The sequence below is a fragment of the Protopterus annectens genome, chromosome 12.part0 (assembly GCF_019279795.1).
Source record: "Protopterus annectens isolate FY-2018-M chromosome 12.part0, PAN1.0, whole genome shotgun sequence".
Lineage (NCBI taxonomy): Eukaryota > Metazoa > Chordata > Ceratodontiformes > Protopteridae > Protopterus > Protopterus annectens.
In genome coordinates, this window is record NC_056746.1 from 609782831 (window position 1) to 609805561 (window position 22731).

General features: G+C 39.1%; 1 protein-coding gene across 3 annotated transcripts in view; it reads left to right on the forward strand.

The window, feature by feature from the left end:
• TMC5 (transmembrane channel like 5) overlaps positions 1 to 22731 on the forward strand; it is a 1577296-nt gene that overhangs the window by 1029243 nt on the left and 525322 nt on the right. For all 3 annotated transcript variants that reach the window (XM_044089737.1, XM_044089736.1, XM_044089738.1), the window contains one exon: positions 293 to 448. In XM_044089737.1, coding sequence (XP_043945672.1) covers positions 293 to 448 — 156 coding nt within the window. The remainder of the gene's footprint in view (positions 1 to 292; positions 449 to 22731) is intronic.

A 22731-nucleotide genomic window follows, 5' to 3' on the forward strand; every position in this document is an offset into this window, starting at 1 on the left:
TCACAGTGCACCATTTTTGCAGGAGGGCTATAAATATGGTTAGTCACGACTGTTCTTGTCTTAGCCAAATAGTACTACTGACGACAGTGGCATAACTCAGGCTGTAGCACATTTACACAATCTGTTCCAGTGATGGCAGTTGTTCTGTCTTCCAGCAAGGCAAATTCCGGAAAACATTTTGTTGCATAGATAACTTTATATGTATTCAATACTTTTTTCTCCATTTATTTATGTTCTGAGCAACCAATCATATAAAAAGTATATCAACTACTTTATTCTCCTTTGATCCTAGGAAACCTTATCAGACAAAACTCAGCAGAAAGTAGAGCGTACCTGTTGTCAGAAAATCGCTGCTTTTGCCATTCACTTGGTGGTATGGATTGCTTGCATTGCAATTGCAGGAGGTTGTTGCGGTGGAGTCTATTTCCTCTCTGAATGGAATGCAAATGTAATTATATATGCTTTATTCTAATACTGTTGATGATTTATTTCTAGCATATGAGAGATACATTATTTAAGTACTTTATATGATTATGTGTTGACAACATAGTGTGAGAATTAAAAAATATAATCTTAGTCCTTACTCCCTTGGTTATTCAGTAAATATCAAATATACAGGCCATAGAAAGACGTACATACTTAGGCACTGAAATCATCTGTAACTAAATGCACAGCACAAACTGAAAGAAAATGATTTTACAAAAAACTGCATTGCAGAAGCTGTAAGAATGTTTAGTTGTTATGAAGCTTATTGTTTCTAACTACATTTCGTCAAACATTGCTTGCTTCTTTGTGAAATTTCATTGCTCAGTATAACTGCAGTTAGTATTAACATTTGTTAATACCTCTATATATTTTAAAATTTAAAGAAAGTAATCTTGATATCTTATTTACAAGATTACTATATAAGCCCTCTAACTATGTTGAAGTCTGGATATCAGCTATTCCCTTTAACATTCCTTTGCAGTTTTTCTTCTACTGGAATGGAGTTTACTTTAACCATTTAAATAGACCACTGGTAACTGATCCATGCATCTTTATCCTGGTTGTTTTGTTATATTTGGTGTCCACAGAATTTGTACGGCTGTTCAGTGATGTGCCTCACAAATCATGGAAGTGATAATGCTTGAAATCTGTGTATGCATGCACATGAGTACCGAGTAAGATAAAGTAAGTAGCTGATTGCAAGAAAAACTAAAATTTCACAGAATAAGATTCCTTTGTTCAGGGTAAATCATGCAACTGTTATATTATTTATAAGTTCTTCAACATGAAATTGAGTATTTTGAAGCAGGTCACCAAATTAGAATTTACATAGTGAGGAGTCAGATTACTTGTGTGAAAGTTTGTGTGATAAAGGCTAAATTAGCTTGATGATTATTACAGTGCAGTGCAAGAAAGGGAAATAGTGGTGTTCATTATATTGATCACTTCCGCATTAGCCTTAGCGATATCAGTTTTATCCTGCCAAGGATATAACAGTTGGCCATCTTCCAAAGCTTCAGGACATCTTCCACTTACCCAAACTGTCAGGCATATCGAGATGAACACATTAAAATACAAGTTTGATCGTGAAGCCCTTTAGAGCTTTACTGCCACTGAACAGTATGGTCCTCTGAGACTTTCAAAGATCGATGGTTGGCTTGTGTTTTCCTTGCTGGGCAGGTAAGTTCCCTTTGGAGAATAAAAACTTCCATTTTCTTAATTCCACAGGGAGAGCCACTCTTGTCAGTCCTGGGAGAGAAAATAGGGAAGGTCTCCCTGTTCTGTCAGAATGCTGGGCCCATTCCTGGGGAAGTTCCTGCTGCCATTAGTAAGACGACTGGCCCCATTTTTCCTGTCAAAGAGCTCAGAAAACCAAATATGTACCTGCTCCTCCTCAATTTTCTTTGGGTAGAAGTAGTTTACTGGGTCTGGCTTAAGGTTTAATTCAGGCTATTGATCCTTCTTGTAAAGTAGTTTCTGGTAAAGCAAAGAGGCACTCCCCTTTTCCTGAAGACATTCAAGATTCTGAATTTGAGCATGAAGATACAAGGATGGATGCATTTTTTTTCCTTTTGATTTATGGCGAAGTCACAGAGGAAATTTCTTCCTGGGGGGTTGTGTTTCTCTGAGGCTATTGCTAGAATATGTTAGTGTTTTCAGCGGGCAAGCACTGAGCTTTCTCAGACCCTCAGAAAATACTATGAGATGCTACAGAAAGATTTTCCAGAACATTTACCAATTCCTCCTGTTCTGTTTGCTTTAGAAGATATGTGTTTGTGTGTTACTGCATGCATTTTTGCTGATAGTCACCCAGCTACCCCTAAAGAGGTGCATATGATGTATAATGTTCCTCAATTTTCACATTTTATACACTATTCCAAAACCTGACCTAGCAGTTATAGCTTTAGATGATGCTACTACTGGTATGCACTTAGTCAATTCCAATCCTACTCTTTCTGATAAAAATGCAAAAATTATTGATAGCTATGGGGAAAAGTGTATACTTCTGCAACTTCCATTTTCAGAATTTTTAATTGTCAGGCTTATAAGCTTGTTCAGACAAACTGTGAAAGCATGAAGAATGTTTTAGCTGCAGTTTCTTCTTATGAGGAGAAATCTGCTTTAAATAAGTTTCTTGTATTGCACAGCTCACTAATCATTGTTTACATTGTGTGTATGACTCTGTCAGTACTTCTTCCAGGGCTATGGTCACTGGTACTGTTTTGAGGAGGTTTGCATGTCTGCATTCTCAGAACCCCATGGATGATTTTAAAAATGAGATTTTAAATTCTCCCTTTGATAGAGATTTAGTGTTTGGCCCCTCTGCTGCAGAAATGATCAAAAAGTATGATGAAAACGGGCAAAATGATCCAGGGAGTCTCTGAGAATTTCACCCCCCCCATTTCCAAATTTTCCAAGGGATTTTCCATCTCCTCATCTACTTTTGGCAAAAAGAATAATCAGTCTCAACAAAATACAGGTTAAGAGACGTTTAAGAAGAAATGGGAAGGGGGTTCCCAAAAGAAGTCTAGAACCTCCCAAAACAAAGGACTGTCCAACATATTTGAATGACTGTTCAAAAGACCTTGTGAATCCCTCCTACCCTGGCTCCTTTTTTCTTCCAGAAAGTCTGAATCTCCATTTTTCTCTGTGGCAACATATAGTTTCAGATAAATGGGTTTCGAAAATCATTCATCAAGGTCACAGATGACAGTTGGAGGAAATTCTTCCTTTCTAGGGAGTCATTCCTCATCCTCCAGATCAGACACTTTTTTGTTTCCATGTGTCCAGCAATTCTTCATCATATGCTGTCACAACAAGTGATACAACCAGGTCTTCCTTACCAGGTGTGGAAGGTTTGTATTCAAGGATGTTCCTGGAGGCAAAGAAAGAAAATTCTTGGAGACCATTTCTGGATCTTTCTTTCCTACACCTGTTTGTGATAATCCCCACATTCAAAATGACATCACTTCAACACCTGTTATCTCTTCTTCCTCTTTCAAATTTCCTAACAAGACTAGACTTAAAAGGTACTTATCATCACATTCCAATTCATCCAGATTTCAAACATTTCTTAAGAATGCGTATGCCTGGATCACATTATCAGTTCTCTGCCTTACCCTTTGGACTATCCACTGTACCAAGAGTGTTCACAAAGTGAACTTCCAAAAACCGAAAACTTGGTAAAACTTGAAACCTGGGAACAAAAATGCTGGCAATAAAACAGTTTTTATCTCATTGCTGCCAGCATTTTTGTTCCCAGGTTTCAAGTTTTACCAAGTGTTCACAAAGTGTCTAGCTCCAGTTATAGTACATTGCAGGCTACACGGTATCTACATATTTCCATATTTAGATTTCTCCATATTTAGATGACTTTCTTATCTTTGCAGAGTCTTTTTCAAAAGTGTCAGGAATCTCTCTTGGGTGAAAAATCTCTTATACAAGCTGGATTCCAATAGGACATTCAAAAGTCTGTGTTGACTCCTTCACATAGGGTTGTGTTCCTGGGATGTCAACTAGACACCTCAGTTCTTCCACAGGAAAAATAGATCTTTATCTATATCTGTTTATAAGGTTTTTCCAGACAAAAAAGAAAACACTGCAGAACCGTGTTCGATATAAAACCAAAGTATAAATAAAAAAACGAACAACAGAAATGTTCACTATTTAATAAAACAGAAACGAGTTCAAAGAGCAAAACTTTCGGGTTTCCCCTTCCTCAGTGCTTACATAAAATAATTTCATTAGAACCATTTTAAATAATCAAAGCACATAGACCATATGACACAGCCAGCCAATAAAACAAAATGCCAATTAAGCTTTCAGTATACATAAAATGAATGCAACATCATTTGTTTTTTCTGCAGTACTGGTTTTAAACTTACTGCATTATGTAGTCCAGGGTATATATCTGCTTTTAGCCTTAAAGTCCATGAGAATTCTATATTCTCTAGCATATTGTTCATATCCCCACCCCTACTGTTTTTTTCACTACTCTAATAACTCTAAATTTAAAAAAATGCCCTATGCCTTTATCTAGCATATGTCTGGCTAGTGTGTTAGTCTCAATATTTCTTTTTATTTCTGACATTCATTCTTTCAACTTTCTACTACACTTCCCTACATAAAAAGATGGACGCCACATGCAAGTAGCTAGGTAGACTATTTGTGTGGCATTACAATAGGCATAGCAATCAAAAGTATACTTTATCTTGGTAGTAGGATGGACAAAATATATATCAGTTAAAATATCTTTGCAACAGCTGCAATTTAAGTAGGGTTATGTACCTTGTTTAAGGTAATTTCTTTGCTTACTTATAGATAAATCTTTATAGCGAATATCTTTTTAAGATTCTTTTCATTCCTATATGCAAATGTAGGTTGTTCATTAATAACCTGATTCAATTCAGGCATAGTTAAATGTATATTCCAGTTTATTCTAATGATTCTTTCCATGTTGTATGTCCTATTGTTAAATGTCATAATATATCTCAACTTATTATCACGTCTGGGGATGGGATTCTGATATTGTAAGCATTTGCCTTTTGAGCTAAAATATGGAGCTGTGTTATCTACCTTTCATTTTATAACCTCGTCCATGATTTGATATACCATATCACCTGCGTACCTCCTTTCAATGAACTCTAGGGCCATCTCATTCATCTGTTTCTTATTTGTTTGTTCATCAGTATTGATTCTACTTACCCTACTAAACTGAGTCTTTATTATGCCCCTGAAAATATGTGGGGCATGCATACCACTTCTATGTGTATATCTGTTAGACACCTCTCCCTCCCTGCTCCAAAGCAGTCAGTCACTACAGATGTTTTGGACTTTATGTCTGGATAAAATTGCAGAGGGTATGGAACACTGAGGATAGATGCAAGCACATGAATATCAATGAGATGATTGCCCTGATTAAGGCACTCAGCTCTCTGAACCCTCTTTGTTCCCCGGGGTGTCTTCATGTTGTTACAGACAATACCATAGTCATGAGGTAAATCAACAAGCAAGTGAGAACCAGATCATACCCCCTTTGCAGACTACCCATGTTAGCTTGGGATATGGCTTCACAGCACAGTCTCACTCTACAGGCATCCTACATTCTGTCAGAGCAAAACTTTGTGGCAGACAGGCTGAGCAGGACCAGGACAGACCCTCATGACTGGAAACAATCAAGGGTATTCCAAGATTTGATACATCTGTGGGAAGATCCTCAAGTAGTCCTCCTTGAGCAATCAACTGGCAAGATTCTGTTTCAGGACTCCATGCAGGAAGGCCTGGAGGACAGATGCATTTTTTTCTTCTTGGGCAGGAATGTTTCTCCATGCTTTTCCATCCTATCGACTAACATCCAGGGTATTTATGAAGATTCAGAAGGAATCCCCAAAGATCATTGTAGCGATAACCTTTGGACCCAGGCAGCCATGGTTCTTCCTTCCATTGGAAGTGGCCAAGGGGATTATCATGAGCTTCTTCACAGACTTGATCTACTAAGACAAGAACAGTGGTGTTTGATACACCCCAACATCAATCAACTTCAATTGCCTGGGTAATAGGGTCTTAATTCCTTTTAGGCACCTGTTTATTGAGGACATGCCACAGGTACTAATAGAGGCAATTGAGCTTGCTACTAGAAAGTCATATTACCAAATGGAAAAGGTTTTCTAGTTGGTAGACATAACATAGCTAGCACTCATTCAGGACTAGTTGTTCTCTGGTTCTACAATATTTGTGTGAGTTACTACCTATGTTTCCTCTGTTAAGGTTCATTTACCAGCCATTTGAGCATCTGCCCATGGATCCTCCTCTTTCAATGCAGTCAAATACCAAAATGTTTTTGAAGGTTTTCCAAAAGAGGCCTCCCAGAAAATTGGTAGTGCCTCCTTGGGATCTTAATTTTGTTTTTGACAATCTAACACTTGCACTATTTGAACCAGCTAATCTGACTGACATGATGTCCTTAACACATAGAACAGTTTTACAAATTGCTCTGAGCTCTGCAAGAAGGGTATCTAAGTTATAAGCTCTTATGATGAGTCAACCCTACCTCGTTTTCCAAAGGGACATGGTTTCTTTGAGAATTAATTCTTCTTTTATGCCTGTAGTGGTATTCTAATTTACTTTAAGCCAAACGACCTATCTCCTTGTTTTCTTTCCTGAATCTTAAAATGAGGGAAAACAGTATTCCATACCTTGGATATCAAAAGGCAACTTGGGTACTATCTTGATAGAACTAAATCTTTCAGCTTTGGATCGCATTTATATTACGCTGTTGAAAACTCAAACTGTCGACAGCTAATAATCGACACGAAAATGTCGAAACCCCCGAACATTGAACACACACAAAAAAAAAAAAAAACAAACACAACACAAATTGCTCTATGCAGGGGGGCAAGCCCCCCCCTGCACCCCCCCCCCAGCTACTTAAATATACCATCTCCGAGATCACACTACATTGCAGTAAATGGAAATCTCCCCTTACGGAGGTTTTTATTTACATGCGCAATAACTTTCACTTTCAACATTTTGGTCAGCTTCGATATTGTCCCGACAGGGTGAAGTAGACCCTTTGGATCAATTGTTCATTTCTTGTGAAGGCAAAAAGAAGAGACAACCTGCGTCAAAACAGTCTTTCCAAATGGTTGTCTAAGGTTATTACTTTTGTTATACTCACTATAACAAAATGAGTCCAGGCAAAGTCAAGGCCCACTCTACCACGGCCTTGGCTCCACCTCTGGCTTTTGGGTTGAATTCTAGAAGTATTCTAGGAGCTGCTACTTGGTCCTCTGTACTTACTTTTAGCAAACACTATAATCATGATTCCTTCTCTAGGTCCAGCTCAAGCTTTGCTATGACCATTTTTCAGGGGCTCCTGGACTCTTCTCCTTCATCTCCTAAATGTAATTAGCCAAAGTAATCTAGCCATATAGCTAAGGCTACTGGAGCAGTGATCAATATGATGAATATAGTACTGCAGTGTAAGTCAAACTTAACATAACAGTAGATGTTTGAATAGTCACCGCTGCAGTAGCAGCTCCCTCCTTCCATTCCCCTTGTTTCTGGTGTATTATTTATGCCAGAGTGTGGACATTTATTTTTTGTTCTTCCTAAAATTGTCCTTTCAGGGCTCAGTCTCCCTCCCCCTCTCTCTCTCTCTGGTGGCAGGAAAGCTCTGAAGGGCTTTGTGCCCAAGCTTGACTTTTAGAGAGCTCAACTCTAGCTACCTGACAGTTTGGGTGTGTGGAATGTGCCCTGAAGCTTTGGACGCTGGCTGGCTGTTATATCCTTGGTAGGATATAACACATACAGCTAAGGCTACTGTAGCAGTGATCATTTGAACATCTGTTGTTATGATAAGTTTACTTACATGACTACTTTTGTCAGCTTGGCAGTGGCTGACATGTTATGGAATTAGAGGATGAGGTGGCTACTGACCAGCTTAAACTTGACAGTGTTTCAAGCTAAAGCTTGAGCACACATAATTTATTAATTTTCTACCTTTTCCTTACTTCTAAGCCTCAGTCTACCCACATGAAAGCAACATTTATTCCTACATCATGCTGATCAAAAGAGCACCCATCTCTTCATGTAGCAGCTATATTAAAAGTGAAAGAAAGCCCCCTCCTTGAAAAGAAGATCTTGTGTCTTTATCATGAGTTATAAAATGCTTATTATTCAGTGTTTTAAATGTATACCGGTCTCTAAGCCAAACATACAAGTTGCTGACTGCACAGCCAAGGCTGTTTATTGAACTATCAGTTTCATTTACAAAATCCCTGATGGAAATGGCAGTATCCATAATCAAAGCTCCTAGAAGAAATTATTTCTCAGGCACAATCATCTCAACTCTATATGAAGGTCTTCAAGTAAATGTACCTGTTATGATGAATGCTTTACTGGACAGAAAGGAGCTTACTTGTATATCAGTGGATGGACTACAGGTTATGTGGCCATGCCTAGCCATTAGATTACAATTTGCTTTTACTTTTTCCACTCCATCACATTGTCATCAGTGGCAAATGTGACATCCTATATTTCTACTGACAGTACATGCAGCTGCTACAGCTGGCAGGAATCTGTTAAATGTTTCCAGCATGCTGTATTCTGCATTTTTTTGTTCTGAAAAATGCAACTAAGCTGAAACATCTATGCAAAGTCTTGACTGCACAAGACTGCACATTGGTTAAGTTCTCAATCACTGCAAGCAGAGTTTATGAGTTCTAATTACGATGAAAACACGGTTAGCCAATTGTTCTGGAGTTGTCATATCCAAACTCCTTAACTTCCCATAAAAAGATGCCATCTTCATGTTCACATTTTTCAGCTTAGTGTCTATGCATAGTTCCACCTAACTACTTGTCAGCAATAGTTATATCCCCCCTGCACCATCTTAATAATGCTCACTTTCTCTAACCCTAAACATAACCCTGCCCTAACCCTGACCCTACACCTTACCTTACAAAATAAATGTATAAAGGTGGAGTCAGATAATGACTACTTTATATAAAACCAAGGATGACTGCTGCAGCACCCGGCAGCTTAATTTTTTTTAATGAATAAAGTAAGGGACTGTTTGGGACCCTGTCTGCTTTCTCTGTTTTAAAAATAATGTTTTACTTTCCATTTCTGCTGATTTCAGGCACCTCCATGCTTGTAATTTATAGCCTCTGCTCTGCAGCTTCCCAGTGTGATCCACCCCAGGAGGGTCTCCATACTGGCTGAGCACCTGTGCATGGATGGCTACCCCAGTTTTATGCTCTAGGTGCTTCACCTAGTAGTACAGTAGAGAAAGACTGGCCAGTGAGGCACTATCATGCACCAGCTTGTGAGGGATTTTCACTAGCCTAATCAACACCCTCATGCAGATACATATATTGTGTATTTGCTGTAGGTTTACCTTGAGGTGTAGACTGAAGGCATGACTGCTTGGCTACACAGATGATGCCTTCTCTGCTTCCCACCCACCCCAGCACAAATTGTTCTCCAAGCCCTGGCCTCTACCAGGGCTCCATGAGAGGATCCAGCCAGCATGTACCCCCCCCCCCCCGGGATAGGCACACAATTCACCCATAATGTACTGTGAAGCCTTCCAAGCCTCTAATCAAACTCAGGTTGTAATGAGGGCTTTATTCCTCTATGCCACCAGCATGATCAGCAATAATTATTAAAAAGTTATGTACTGATCACTTGGAAAAAAGTTATTATCATCCTGTTATTCAAGGGTAGAACAAAGGTTTTACTAAAAGTCACAGTTTTATTAATCTAACAAACATAGTAGGATTTGATAAATTCTTTGAGCATATCTTCAGGAGGTTACTTATCTAGCCTCTGTTGCAGAATCAGGACTTAGGCCAACACTGTTTTAGTAAGGGAAGAACATGTGTTACAAACTTAATTAGTTTCTACATACTAGTGGTTGAGACCTCATATCAACACCAGACTGCTGTATTACAGGACCTTACCCAAGCATTCACCTCTGTCTCATATTGATGATTATTCATACTATGGTATTATGCAGCCTAATTCCCTGTATAGACACCTGGGCAGGATCTTGGCTGAGTGATAGAGAGTAAACGTTTGCTGATGATGCAGAAGAAGCTGCACTGAGTATGTATGTGTGTGTGTGTGTGTGTGTGTGTGTGTGTGTGTGTGTGAGCACATGCTCGCACACGTGTATGTGTGCATGCGAGCGTGTGTGTATGAATATCTGCATGTCCATGGGAAAGTGAATGAGGGGAGTGCCTGTGCCAATGTGATGCATTGACTGTCAGTGGTGTTTACCACTCTAAAGTGCTGTTAGCACTGATGGTAATTACACCTGATTTAGAAATCTGCAAATTAGCAGAAAACAAAGTCTTCCTTATTGTGGTTAATCTTGTCCCTTAATTGCATTTTGCACACTCATGTAAACTGAAAATGTTGGTTGTATCCCAGAAAAGGTCTAATTATTTTGTAAAGCCTGATCAGCTTTTTGCATCATTTAGAAAGTGAAAGAAAGGTATTTAAATCAATAAGTAGACTTTTTTCTAAGTGGCTGCCCAACTGTATTCCCTTTTGGTATACATACAACACATTTTTAAGGCAAAATAAGAACTTACTGTCTATGGCAGCAACAATGTCTACTGCATATTTTACATATGTTTTGGCACAAGGCACATTAAAAGCTGCCACATGGTCTGTTGCTCATACACTTATAAAATGCAGCAAGCTGCATGGACAGTCCTTGGATAATAAAAGTTCTGACATGGTTTTAATCATATGACTGTCCAACTCCCATAGGTATGATAACATGGATATGAAATCTTCTCAATTCTTACAATTTATCTTTTCAGTGGGTTCCCTGAGGAAGACAGCACAGTTGTTTGTTAGAATATCTACACTAGTACTAACTGTAGATTATGAGGAGAGGTCAATGTAAGACCAAAGCTACCACCATCCATCGACCAAATGAGAGTGCAAATCATTTCCTGCTACTCTATTAATCCTTTATTATACTATTTCAGTTGGATTTTCTTTGCTTTTATATAACAATGTTTAGTTCTTTGAAGTACGTCACCTACTATAATCATGAGGTGCACAGAACTAAAACAATTGCTAACTGCTGATTTTATGTGCCTCTGTGAAGCACCAACTAGAGTTTGATATGTCACTGGTGCAAGACAAGCATTGGTTTTCATATTAACTAAAGCTCAACTGACAGAAATTACAGGCAGAAAAGAAAGTATATAATTTATGTAAATCAGCATGCTCTGATTTACTCCTCTAGTGACCTTTTCTCAAAGATCTACTTTTATGATAAGTATTCTTATGCACATATATTCTCTCTTCTTTTTACATGAATCAAATTAAACCTTAAAGAGTGATAACATTGTTTCTCAGATATCAACGGATTCATCTCAGTGCTACACCATGCCCCTCCAAATGAGGCATGATATCATCTATAAAGTGCAGAAAAGTACATACAGTTGATTGAAACAAAATATTTTCATACAAATGCCTTTACGTGAAAGCTAGATGACATCAGACATAAACTGCTGGGAAAACAGATACAATTTCTCCTTCTCTGAGGTGTAAATAATGCTATTTCTCAAATTAAATTGTGCTATGGTGCAAAGCCAACTCCTTTAACAACACAATTAGTTCCATGCACCAGTTCTCAAAATAAAAATATTTTTGCAATAGCAATCTTAAAGAAATAGCAAGAGTTCAGTCTGTCTACCCATCTGTCCTGTATAAATATGATATTAGATTATACAGTGGCAGTAGAGAAAGAAATACTGGACAAAATTCAGGCATTAGAAAGAGTATTCATCTTTTTAGATGTTATTACTTACATGCAGGCTAATAAGCTGAGTTCTAAAATGTACAGAAAATCTGTTCAAACTAATTATTTTCGGAGAGTCGGTATTGTGCATCATACCTATGTGGTGAGAAACATCCTATTTGGACAGTGTTTGAGCAAATCATGAAATGCACCAGATGGTGATGTGAGCTAATGGACAGGTTTACAAGAAAAACAGATTATTAGAATTTAATATGGATGTGGCTAAAAGGAGTGTTATCAGCATCCCTCTCCATGGAATGCAAAACTGAAGGCAAGTGGGTTGAAGCTGAGTACAGATAAGATAGTTACTGTCGCAGCAGGAAATATAGTGGTATCTGGGAGAGGTGGTTAAGGATAAGAGAAGGCTGAATGAGGAGGTCAAAGCTAGAATCAGAGGGGCTGTAGCCAATGCTACTCAGGGGTAGCGTATGACTGAAGAATGTCAAAGAAGCTGAAAAGTAAGGTGTACGAAACAGTGGTATGACCAGTGCTATTGCACAGTACAGAAACCTAGACAGTGAAGGCAGAGCAGATGATGAGGCTAGAGGTAATAGAAATAAAGTGCATGAGATGGGTGGTAGGATGCACACTGTGGGACAGATGAAGAAATGAGGACATCAGAGCTGAAGACCAATTAGATCCAATTGCAGATACAGTGGTTTGGGCAGATGTGCAGGAATGAAGAATATAATCTGGCAAAGAAGATTTGGGACAGGAAAAAGGCAGGAGGAAATGAAGGTGTCCAGCAAATAGAAGGATATATTGGTAAGAGAAGACATGCTACAGTCAGGCATGACTGTCGAAGGAGGTAAGAGAGTGGCATTGAATTGAGAGAGATGGTGACAGTTTATACAACATCCCAATCCCAACCCCATGTAGAAAATGGGAAAAAAGATGTTGTTGATGATGGTGATGATGTCACATTGTATTGTACCTAGTGGAGTTAAAAAAATTCACATTTATTATTTTTGAAAGGGTTGATTTTTGGGGTGGAGATTGGGAAAATAAGTTTATTGAACAGGGAACTAGTTGGTAGATTCAATGTCACAGAGATATGATCCCTGGCTTAAATGATTACTTGTCAATCACCCTATTTTGAAAGGGAAAGCCAAAGAGTTATGGAGTTAACTATCATGCGATCTATATTTTAATTAAGGTTGTTATCAAGATGTTTAATTCTGATGAAGTTCATGATTTTGAACAAAAGTGCTCAAAGTATTTGATGTGGTGATTTTGGTTCTTTTTATTTTAACAGTTTCATTGGGTGAGCTGTGTGGCCATCTCTTTGTTTTGCTTTTCCTGGTTTTGGATGGTTTACTTTTACCTTCTGATTCTTATTGTAGCTGTCATCAGGATAATATTTTTCTTTTGACTAAGTTAGTGGAGTTAGCTGCCACGGTGGTACGGCGGTAGCATTGTTACCTTACAGCAAGAGGTTCTCCCGTTTGATTCTCGGCTTGGCTTGGGAGTGCCTTCTGTGTGGAGTCTGCATGTCCTCCCCACAGTTGGGTAGCGTTCGAAAGGCATGCGTGCGTAAATGGGCATGCCTTCGTTGAAGGTTGGGCATCGAGCTGGCACCTCGGCATTTCGTAAAAAATCTACTGCCAATCATTAGTGGACCGGAGTTCCGCTGTGGCGACCCCTTACCGGGAAAAAGCCAAAAGACACAACAACTAAGTTAGTGGAGTTAAACTGTATCCAAGTAACCATTTCTTAGTGGAGTTAAAGTTCAAGGTTAACAAGGCAAAACTGCAACTGCAGAAAGCACGGGTACAGTACTAAGGACTTACTTCAGAAGGATCTCAACAGATTGTACCATTATGCATTACTGCTATTGGGCTGCACCATACATTATAATGTTGAAACAGGTGCGAGCTTCTCTAAAATTGACAGATTACTGTTGTCAATAGATTTCTAATAATATGGAAGAAGTAAAGTTTTTGTTAGAATTATTGAAAAGAGACAAACCTGAGTCCTTGCTTTCTCTAGAATACTGTGAGTAAACATTTGTTCAACTAAAAAACATACTTTTAAATTTGCCAAACTCTTGGGGCTATCTGATTACTCAAAGAGATTTTTTTCTGTTCTGCTGTAAAAAGAAATAGCACAACACATAAATGATGGTTTTAGACCAATTGCTGACCTTAGAACAAATCTTGATCCTGTAGCTGCAGCTCTCCATCACTGTCTTAGGGTGATGGTTGCAACAGTGTGCATTGTCGAAATTGTGGCACCCTAACTTTTGGGTATGGGACCTTTGTGGAAGTTTTACATTCTGTAGAAGCTTTGTTGCTGGATACTAAGGCATGGTATTTGTCAGTCTGTAATCTGTCTAAATATGAATTGTATTTGCTAAATAAGTCGTCTTTGCCCTCTTAACCTTGCTTCTTTGATACTTGTAGCAGACAAAGGCAAAACTCATGATTGCGAATTTGTTAACCATGTGCTTCCTCCTGGATAAGATCTAAGAGATGTTCCATTCTCAAATTCTGAGTTGCTTCAAATTTTCGATGGATCCTGTGTTTGAAAAGAAGATGGCTTGCTAGTGGCAACATTTTCTGTTTACACTATAAACTAAGTATTATTGACGGGACAGTTGAATAGAAATTTTCTGCACAAATAGCTGAACATGTTGCTATTACTGAAGCATATAAATTAGCAAAGAACAGAGCAGTTGCAGTTTTTACAGATTCACATCATGTATGTGGGGTAGCTCATAGTTTTGAGACAATTTTGAAAGAAGCAGGGTGTGTGACCTCAGCAGGAACTTGTATTAAAATTATGTCTTTGCTAATGAACTGCTAAATGCACTTCTACTGCTTAGGGTGAAATAGCTGTAGTTAAGTATACATCTCATTAAATTGAAGATTCTTATATTTCAAAAGGAAATGCGTTTGCTGACATGGTGGCCAGAAAAGCTGCATTCTCCTATCCTGTCTGGGCTTCATTTTTTTCAGCAACTACAAGTGACTCTAATACATCTGTTTCTTTACAGGAAGTGACTTTTCAAAATCAAGCTGATGACTTCAAAAATGGAAGGTGGGCATGTGATGGCTGTAGTGGATTTTTTTGGCACCATCCAGAGGAGAGGCTAGTAGCCCCACATTACTTTCTAGTCCAATGGGTTTAGGATTGTCATTTGCCCTCTCATTTGGAGAAAAATGCATTAGTAAGACAACTTTTGACTGATAGGTATGCCCCTTACATCTCCGAAGTCATTAAGCATTTTGAAAATACTTATACAGTATGTGTTAAATACAATGTGTTAAAAAGTGTTCCTACCCCTATGCAGTCATAAAAAAAAACATGCAGATCTTTTTGTTGTGTGCAGTGGTATTTCACTGAACTCCTGCAACATCAAAAATTCAAGCCCATTTTAGTAATTGTGGATTTTTTTTCTGGATGGGTTGAAACATATACCTAAGTTAGGAATGATATAACTACAATTAGCAAGAAACTGTTGCAAGAGATCATGCCCATTTTACAAGTCAGATAATACAGCAAGTGTGTAAAGTAATGAAAATGAACATACAATATCACTGTTTAACAAGCATCAGGGATTGTTGAAAGAATAAATCAGACTTTAAAAACTAGAATTGCAAGACTGTGTGAAGAGACTGGGCCTAAGTAGCTGGAGGCTTTGCCTCTAGTATTACTTAGTGTTCATAGTGCAATTAGCAGCTCTAGAAAGCACTCATACCCATTAAATCTTTATTGGGTGAACGATGAGAATGCCAGCTACACCATTGCCCAGTAATTTAGAGTTACAAGATGAATCTATTTTTCTTTATTGCAAGTCACTTATTTCTGTTCTACAGCATATTCATCCACAAATCATTGCAGCTCAACAACAATCTACTACCGCCTCCTGCCGTGATATTGTCCCTGGGGACTGGGTCTACATTAGATCTTTCTCCAGATAATGCATCCTCCAACCTATATGGAAATGACCCTTCCTTATGATGGCTACTGCCATTGATGTGAAGGATCGCTCACTTGGATTCATATCTTCCATGTCTAGAAGGCCCTCCCTAACGATGAAGAGGAATTAAATGTTGACAATAGTCTATCCACCCCTGGTGATAACCGTATCACATCTCATACCAGAAGAAAAGCAAGGGAAAATAACATGGCCAGGAGTGAGGCCTAGTGATCCAGCAGTTTCACTTTAAATGAGTAGTGAGAGGAAATGTTTCCAGAATTAGAAGATGTGTCAGGTGACCAAGTGCCACTCACAGGACTTCCATTAATACAGGGCCCAGTGTGGAGTTTGCTTGAAAATTAACAATGTATGAACTATAACAGGAACGTGAATAACCCTTGTTTATAATTCTTGAGAATACTCTCTGGCCTCGCCCTGCCCTATATTCATATGGACTCAACTTTGGCACAACTACACTGTTATTCATCATTTCTTATTGCATTTTCTTCTTTCATTAGAAGCAATCAGCACTGTAAGTACTGAAATTGTTTTATCAAAAATAAGCATTTTTTTTTTACAATTAAACAAAGGTCACCAGACTGGCATCTTAATTTTAATATTTTTTCTCCCACACTGAATACAGATCCTGAAATTATGAACATTAGTAACTGTTGGGTGTGTGCACATATGCCAAATGCACATGATGAGGGTATTTCTTTGTTTCTGATACCATCGACAGAGTCAGCGATAGGAGTAGCATTTGGAATAGTCCTGGTGAATAAACATAAAAGTGGCAGAAATAATTCCTGGTATAACGTGACCCCCTTCTCTAGACTGATTCCACTACAATTATCATTGACTGTTAAAGAAAATAAGTGTTGTGTTAAAAACAGAAAACTTTTTGTTAGATGGAGTAATTGTAACACTACTAGGTGAACATATAATAGGGTTGGAGGACAGGATAGGGCCATGTTGCATGAATTTCATTACATTTGTGAAGATCAAGCTTATACTTGGTTGCCAGCAGACTAGTTGGGATGTTGCTACATTGGTCATGTTATTCCAGCTGTTTGACATGGGATCATAGGATCATAGGACATTACTAGGCTATCGTCCCAGAGATCATTTTAAGCCTAGCCATTTCATCCCATTGTAATACTGTAGAAATGCTAGTCAATAACCAAGACTGCATTTAGAAATGACTGCCCATGTCCAGGAGGGTTATGGGCACTATCTCTGGTAAGAATTTACACTGCTCCATCCACTCATCCAGATTCCTCTTGAACAGTATCATAAAGGTGCTCTGTTTCACATGAATTGGTAGCCTGTTCCAAAGATGTGGCAGTCACTGGGAGACAAATTTGTCCCTCCAGCATGTTCCATTTAAGTTGCAGGCCATATTTAAGTCCCTGGAATGGGTAGCCCTAGTCCCATTTGATTTAATGGTATGCTGCAAGTCCAATTGGTTTGGGTCTGGAATTGGTCTATAGGCCAGGCATAAGTCTCCCCTAAGAAGTCTATATGATATGGAGTATAGTGACAGGGACTTTAGTTGGTTGCAAGGCATATGTTGAAGAACCTTGATCTTCTTTGTTAGAAAACTCTCAGGTCTCTTTAATTGGTGCAGGTGCTTAGTATGGTACATGCCAAATGGGGTGTTATACTCAATTATGGGCCGGATAAGTGCAGAGTATAGAGGGGTTATAACTTTTGCTCTTGAGCCAATGCCCTTACCAATCAAGTGTACTACATAGAATGCCTTTCTTACTACATTAGACACATGGTGGTCAAAGTTAAAGTTGCAGTCAACTTGTGATCCCAGGTCCCTTACCACTTCATGGGTACTTAGGGTACTGTTGTTGATTTGATAGTGTGAGGGGACATTGTTTGTGCTGAAGGGAATGATGATGCATTTCTTTGCATTAAGTTTGAGACCATGACTAATATACCAGTTATTGGTCTGTGTGAAACTCTACTGGACTATACTGACATAATTTGGTGATTCAGTGGTTGCACCTAGTTTGCACTCATGTGCAAAACTGGTCAGCCACAACCCCTTAGTTTTGACCTGAACTACTGAGAAGTATATACCAAATAGTAGGGAGCCCAGCACTGACCGCTGTGGTACCCCACTGGTAATGAGTCTGCTGGTTGATGACTTTGATAGTGTGTGTCTGGTATGTGAGCCACTTGGGACCCCATCTTACAACAAAGGGGTTTACATTCAGTTTGCTAAGTTTTTCTGTAATGCCTGAATGTGGGATTGTGCTGAAAGAACTTGCCAGGTTGCGGTATGCTGTGTGCACAGATTTGCCTTTGTCATGGCCTTGGTCACATTTTCAAAGAAATGCACCAGATTTAACAGACAGGATCTGCCTTTCACAAAGGCAAACTGGGTAGGATTCAAGGTTTGGAGATCACATATGTCTTTATTTATGAGGTCCATAATGATACATTCCATGGCCTTACAGATGAGTCTGGTCAGGCTTATGGGTCTGTAATTCCCCTGGTCTGTTGCTAGGCCACCTTTGTGGAGAGGAATACGTGTTGCTGTTCTCCATTCTGCAGGAACAAAGCCTGTGGCTAGACTATGATTGAAAAGGGTACTTAGTGGTGGTACCAGCTCATGTTTTTGCCTGTTTAGAAGATAGCCTGGGGTGTTGTCTGGTCCCACAGAGGCTGTTTTTTTTTGCCTTGGACAAGGCTTTGGGGACCTGCTCTTTAGATATGTAGGGTGGGGGGTGGGGGGTTTGAGGGAGGGTGTGTTGTAAGTTCGGAGGGGATAAGGGAGTGAAATTTTCACCAAACCCATCTGCTAGCAAGTTTGCTATCTCTGTGGGGTCAGTGTGTGTGATACCATTTGACACTAGTTCTACACATGCCAGGTCCTACCCTTTAGGTTATGTGCGTACATGTAAAAGTCTTATGGCTATCCTTGGTTGGACTTGCTAAGTTTCTCTCAAAGGAGCCCTTGGAGGAGATGGCAAGTTGTCTTATTTGTCTGTTGAGGCTGAGGAGGATGCTTTTTCACTGTTGGGGCCTTGTCTTTGTATCTTGGACAGCAACTTTTTGCATTTATTGTAAAGTTTGTTGATGTTGGATGTCCACCATGGCAGCTTGTTTTTACTTGCGGCTCTGGCTTTGATTCTTTCTGGTACAGAGACTTTTCCCATTGGGACAATCCCCAATGTTCACTGGAAGAGGGAAACAAAGGACATCAAAAACCTGGTTGGATGAAGAGATTTAAGATCATGATTTAGAACCAACTGCTTTTAAAATACTCTCACACATGGACTTGGGTGATGATGTCATTTCAAGATTGGGTATTTTACCTGTCTATGGGGCAGCAAACTCAATTTGAAAATTGAGAAAGCTGTCCAAATTGTTAGAAGTGTTGAGCTGTACAACTTTTGAATCAGTAAATCAGATAGCTATTGAAATGTCTGCCATGTGTAGTGTAATATTTCAAAATTGAATGGTCCTCGAATTCATCCTTGCTTCTAAGGGAGGTATATGTGCACTCATCCAGAGAGCTGCATAATAACATAGAGGTCTACAGTTTTAATAGGTCAGTAGCTATAGCCTGATAGCTAATAAAATGTATGCTCAGAAGCTTTTACAGTATAAGAATAACTGTAGTTCCTTTGTTCAGGGAAACATGACCTTTATTGCTTAGTCTTCCCAGTACATGTGTTCGAGTACAATAAAGGAGATCTTTCTACACCACTGAATTGTGTTGCATGAATTTTATTTAATACCTTTACAATGCTCTTCAAGCAATGCCCCTGAAATACTTCTTCAGGCCATACCACCCCTACAGTCACACAGTGCTACACTGTTACTATTCCATGTTAGCCAACATAGCAACACACGTATCCATGGAAATCATCCAGATCATGTGACACCATAGAACTATTAGTTCCCAACAAGGGACACCATATCAGAGTGCCTATACATGTTCCAAAAGTGCTTTGCCAACTCTACTGCAGACTGCATTAAGCCCCAAAAACTGCTGGCCATCACAGTACTTGTAACCAAAGTTCAAGAGATAGCAAGTCTACCCTGCCACTAGAGGATATGATCCTGACTTCACCCACCCTTTCACCTATATGAGTGACTGACACATCCACCTATCATAAGGCCTGAAGTCCAGCTAGCCCCTTCACTTTTACATCAAAGTTTTGCTGCCACCCATCACTCTGTCTCACCCCACCTGTGCAAAGTATGATGATTATCTGTCGCCCACATCTTACCTTACACAGCATGGCCAGTCAGTGCACTGTATTGCTTAGCCTGAGTAAGACATAGCTTGTATCAGTTTTATTCTCCATTATTCTCCATTGTTTGCATTATGGCCCATAGTTTTTTTTTATTCTAGACACTGCCTCTTTGCCAGTGCTGCAATGTAGTATGCCCACTTTTGCCCCTGTAGCCTGTTTCTCTGATGACTTGCATACAATTCCTCTTTCACTGTTGTGACAAGTCTGCAAGACAGCATTGCAATGTTCTCATGTTGTTGTATCTGCTTGTGTACTACCATATCATATAACTTGTCATACACCATGAACATTTGGCTGCAGGTTTCAGGTATGTATTGCAATGCACCACCAGACATATTTAAGCAGTGGAAGTGAATACTGAGATGCATAGTGCCAGTTTATATATCTCTGAATTGTTCCTCCATGCTTCATATCATCATCTGCATATGTGATGAGGCTCATATGAATGTATGCCATCATCTATATAGCATTATGCAGTTATTTGATGTGAGCTGAAACGTTTGCAGCTGAGAGCTGCTGTAAATTCTGTTCTTATGTTTCCATGGAGATAAGCTGACTACAGGTGCAGACGATAAAGCTCAAGAGTGCTGGCATTGTCCGCTAAGGGAATCATAACATTTAAAGATACAAGGGAGAGCAGCTTAGTGAAAAATAAAGTTTGAAAATATTGGAAGTGAATAACAGATAACAGCTTTCCGGGTACCTAAATACTTCAGCGCTTTAAAGATGTCGAGTGCACTTTTTCTGAAGGCTAAAAGTTAATGTGTTCTGAAATCATGCAAGCTATTTTTGACATTGGGGATACTAAAGATAAGACAAGGACAACAATTCGTATAAGTAGGAGCACAGGCTGCAACATGCACATTAGCATGAATAACCTTAATTTTAGGTTAGGTAATGCCTATGGGTGCAGCTGTTGATTTGACACAATTGTTCCTATCAGAAGAGTTAAATGCCATTATTTAAAGATATACATAGGGCAGGATTCACGAATCCTCCGTGTAAGACTTAATAAGTCTTACACGGAGGCTGCAGTTGAACAGTATGATGTCAGCGATCCATGAATATTCATGAGGGCACGCTGACTCATCAGTAACTCTTACACAGACTGAGTATGAAAGAAGGGGAGTGTCCAACTGCTGAGCAGTCTAAATGGTCACACCCCTGCAAGTTGTTACAAAGCACAATGTCAGCACACAAGAGCAAGGTCACTCAAATGTACTTGCACCCAACAGCACACTCCCTGACACTGGAAACCCCAATCAAAGTTATAAAACGTAAAATATTAATTTTTTATTTTTAATCCACGATATAGCTGCCTGCATACCTCTCAACCTCTTAGAATAAGAAATCTGGACAAAGCCATTAAAAAACTGGTACAAATAGGGACGTGTTTTAAATATTGCTCTTACAAATTAGAAAGTTGATAGAATAACAGGTTTTGCATTAGTATGCATGTTCTGTATGATATGAAGTCTAAAACTCAAATGTCTGTCATTATTTTCTAACTTCAATCTTTAATAATTTGCCAGAAAGCCACAATTTTATGAAAAATGGACCAAAAATATAAGGCAAAAATTTGGACATTCTGTGAAAATCTGTACAGTTGAGAGGTATGGCTGCCCGTATTTGCGCGTGTGTGCCCATTGCCTAACCACAGTTAGCAATTGTGACAGCGAATAGCATATAAGAACTAATTATTCAAATTCTGCCAAGTAATGGTAGAGCGTTAGCCCAAAAAGTAGGCATTCAAGGTTCGAGTCCCACCACTGCCCTTTTTATTTTTTTATGTTCCAAATCAGTATATGAAATAACACCTGACATATATGATTAAAATATTATAAAAAGCAGTGAAATGGCTAATTTATTATTGAAGAAAATATATATTTTAAAGGCTCCAGATTTAAGCATTACTTTATCCAGCTAAATAGGGTTGCCTAAAGTTTAGCAGCGCTTTATCCAGTGCAATGTGTATGTGCGGACGTGCGCGCAGCGCCAACCAGGGCACTGTAGAGACACATATCCTACACAAGGGTATCATACAGACAGATGCCTGTCATCTGATACATGCTGTATAGCAGTAAGCCGACTATGGCATAGTCATCCACATTTACTATACTTACTATCCCATCAGTACCACATAGGTGGTAGCCCTCAACATGTATGTTGGGTACCAATGTGTACATACAGCCTCATGTTATGTCATGTGTCTCTCGGTATCCACATATCCATAGGTATTGTGGAGTTCCAAGGTGTGTCACATGAGACATTAGAGGCCTGGATGCATATCCACAAGGCGGTTGTACACCTATAAAGACTGTCGATTATTGTCAGTCATTGTTGTGTATGAACATGTCTGACATATACCCCAGGCATATACCCTCACTCACACTACTGTTAAGTCACTGTCGTGGGTGTGTGTGGCACAGATGACCCTGGCCACGGATCACGACAGTGGATGGCCCTGTCACATACATATATATGTGACCTACGATCAGAGAAACAGCAGCACAACCTGTCAATGGCAACAAATGTATTCATGTAGCATGCAGGCTTCACACCTATGTACTGATTAAGGGAACATGTACACATATATATCTGCCATGCAGATACCTGATGTGTGCAATGCACTTACTGTTGTAATCATAATATGTCATAACATAGTAAAAGCAAAACCCACACTGTATTGTCCAAGAGTGACACACACAGAGCCAGCA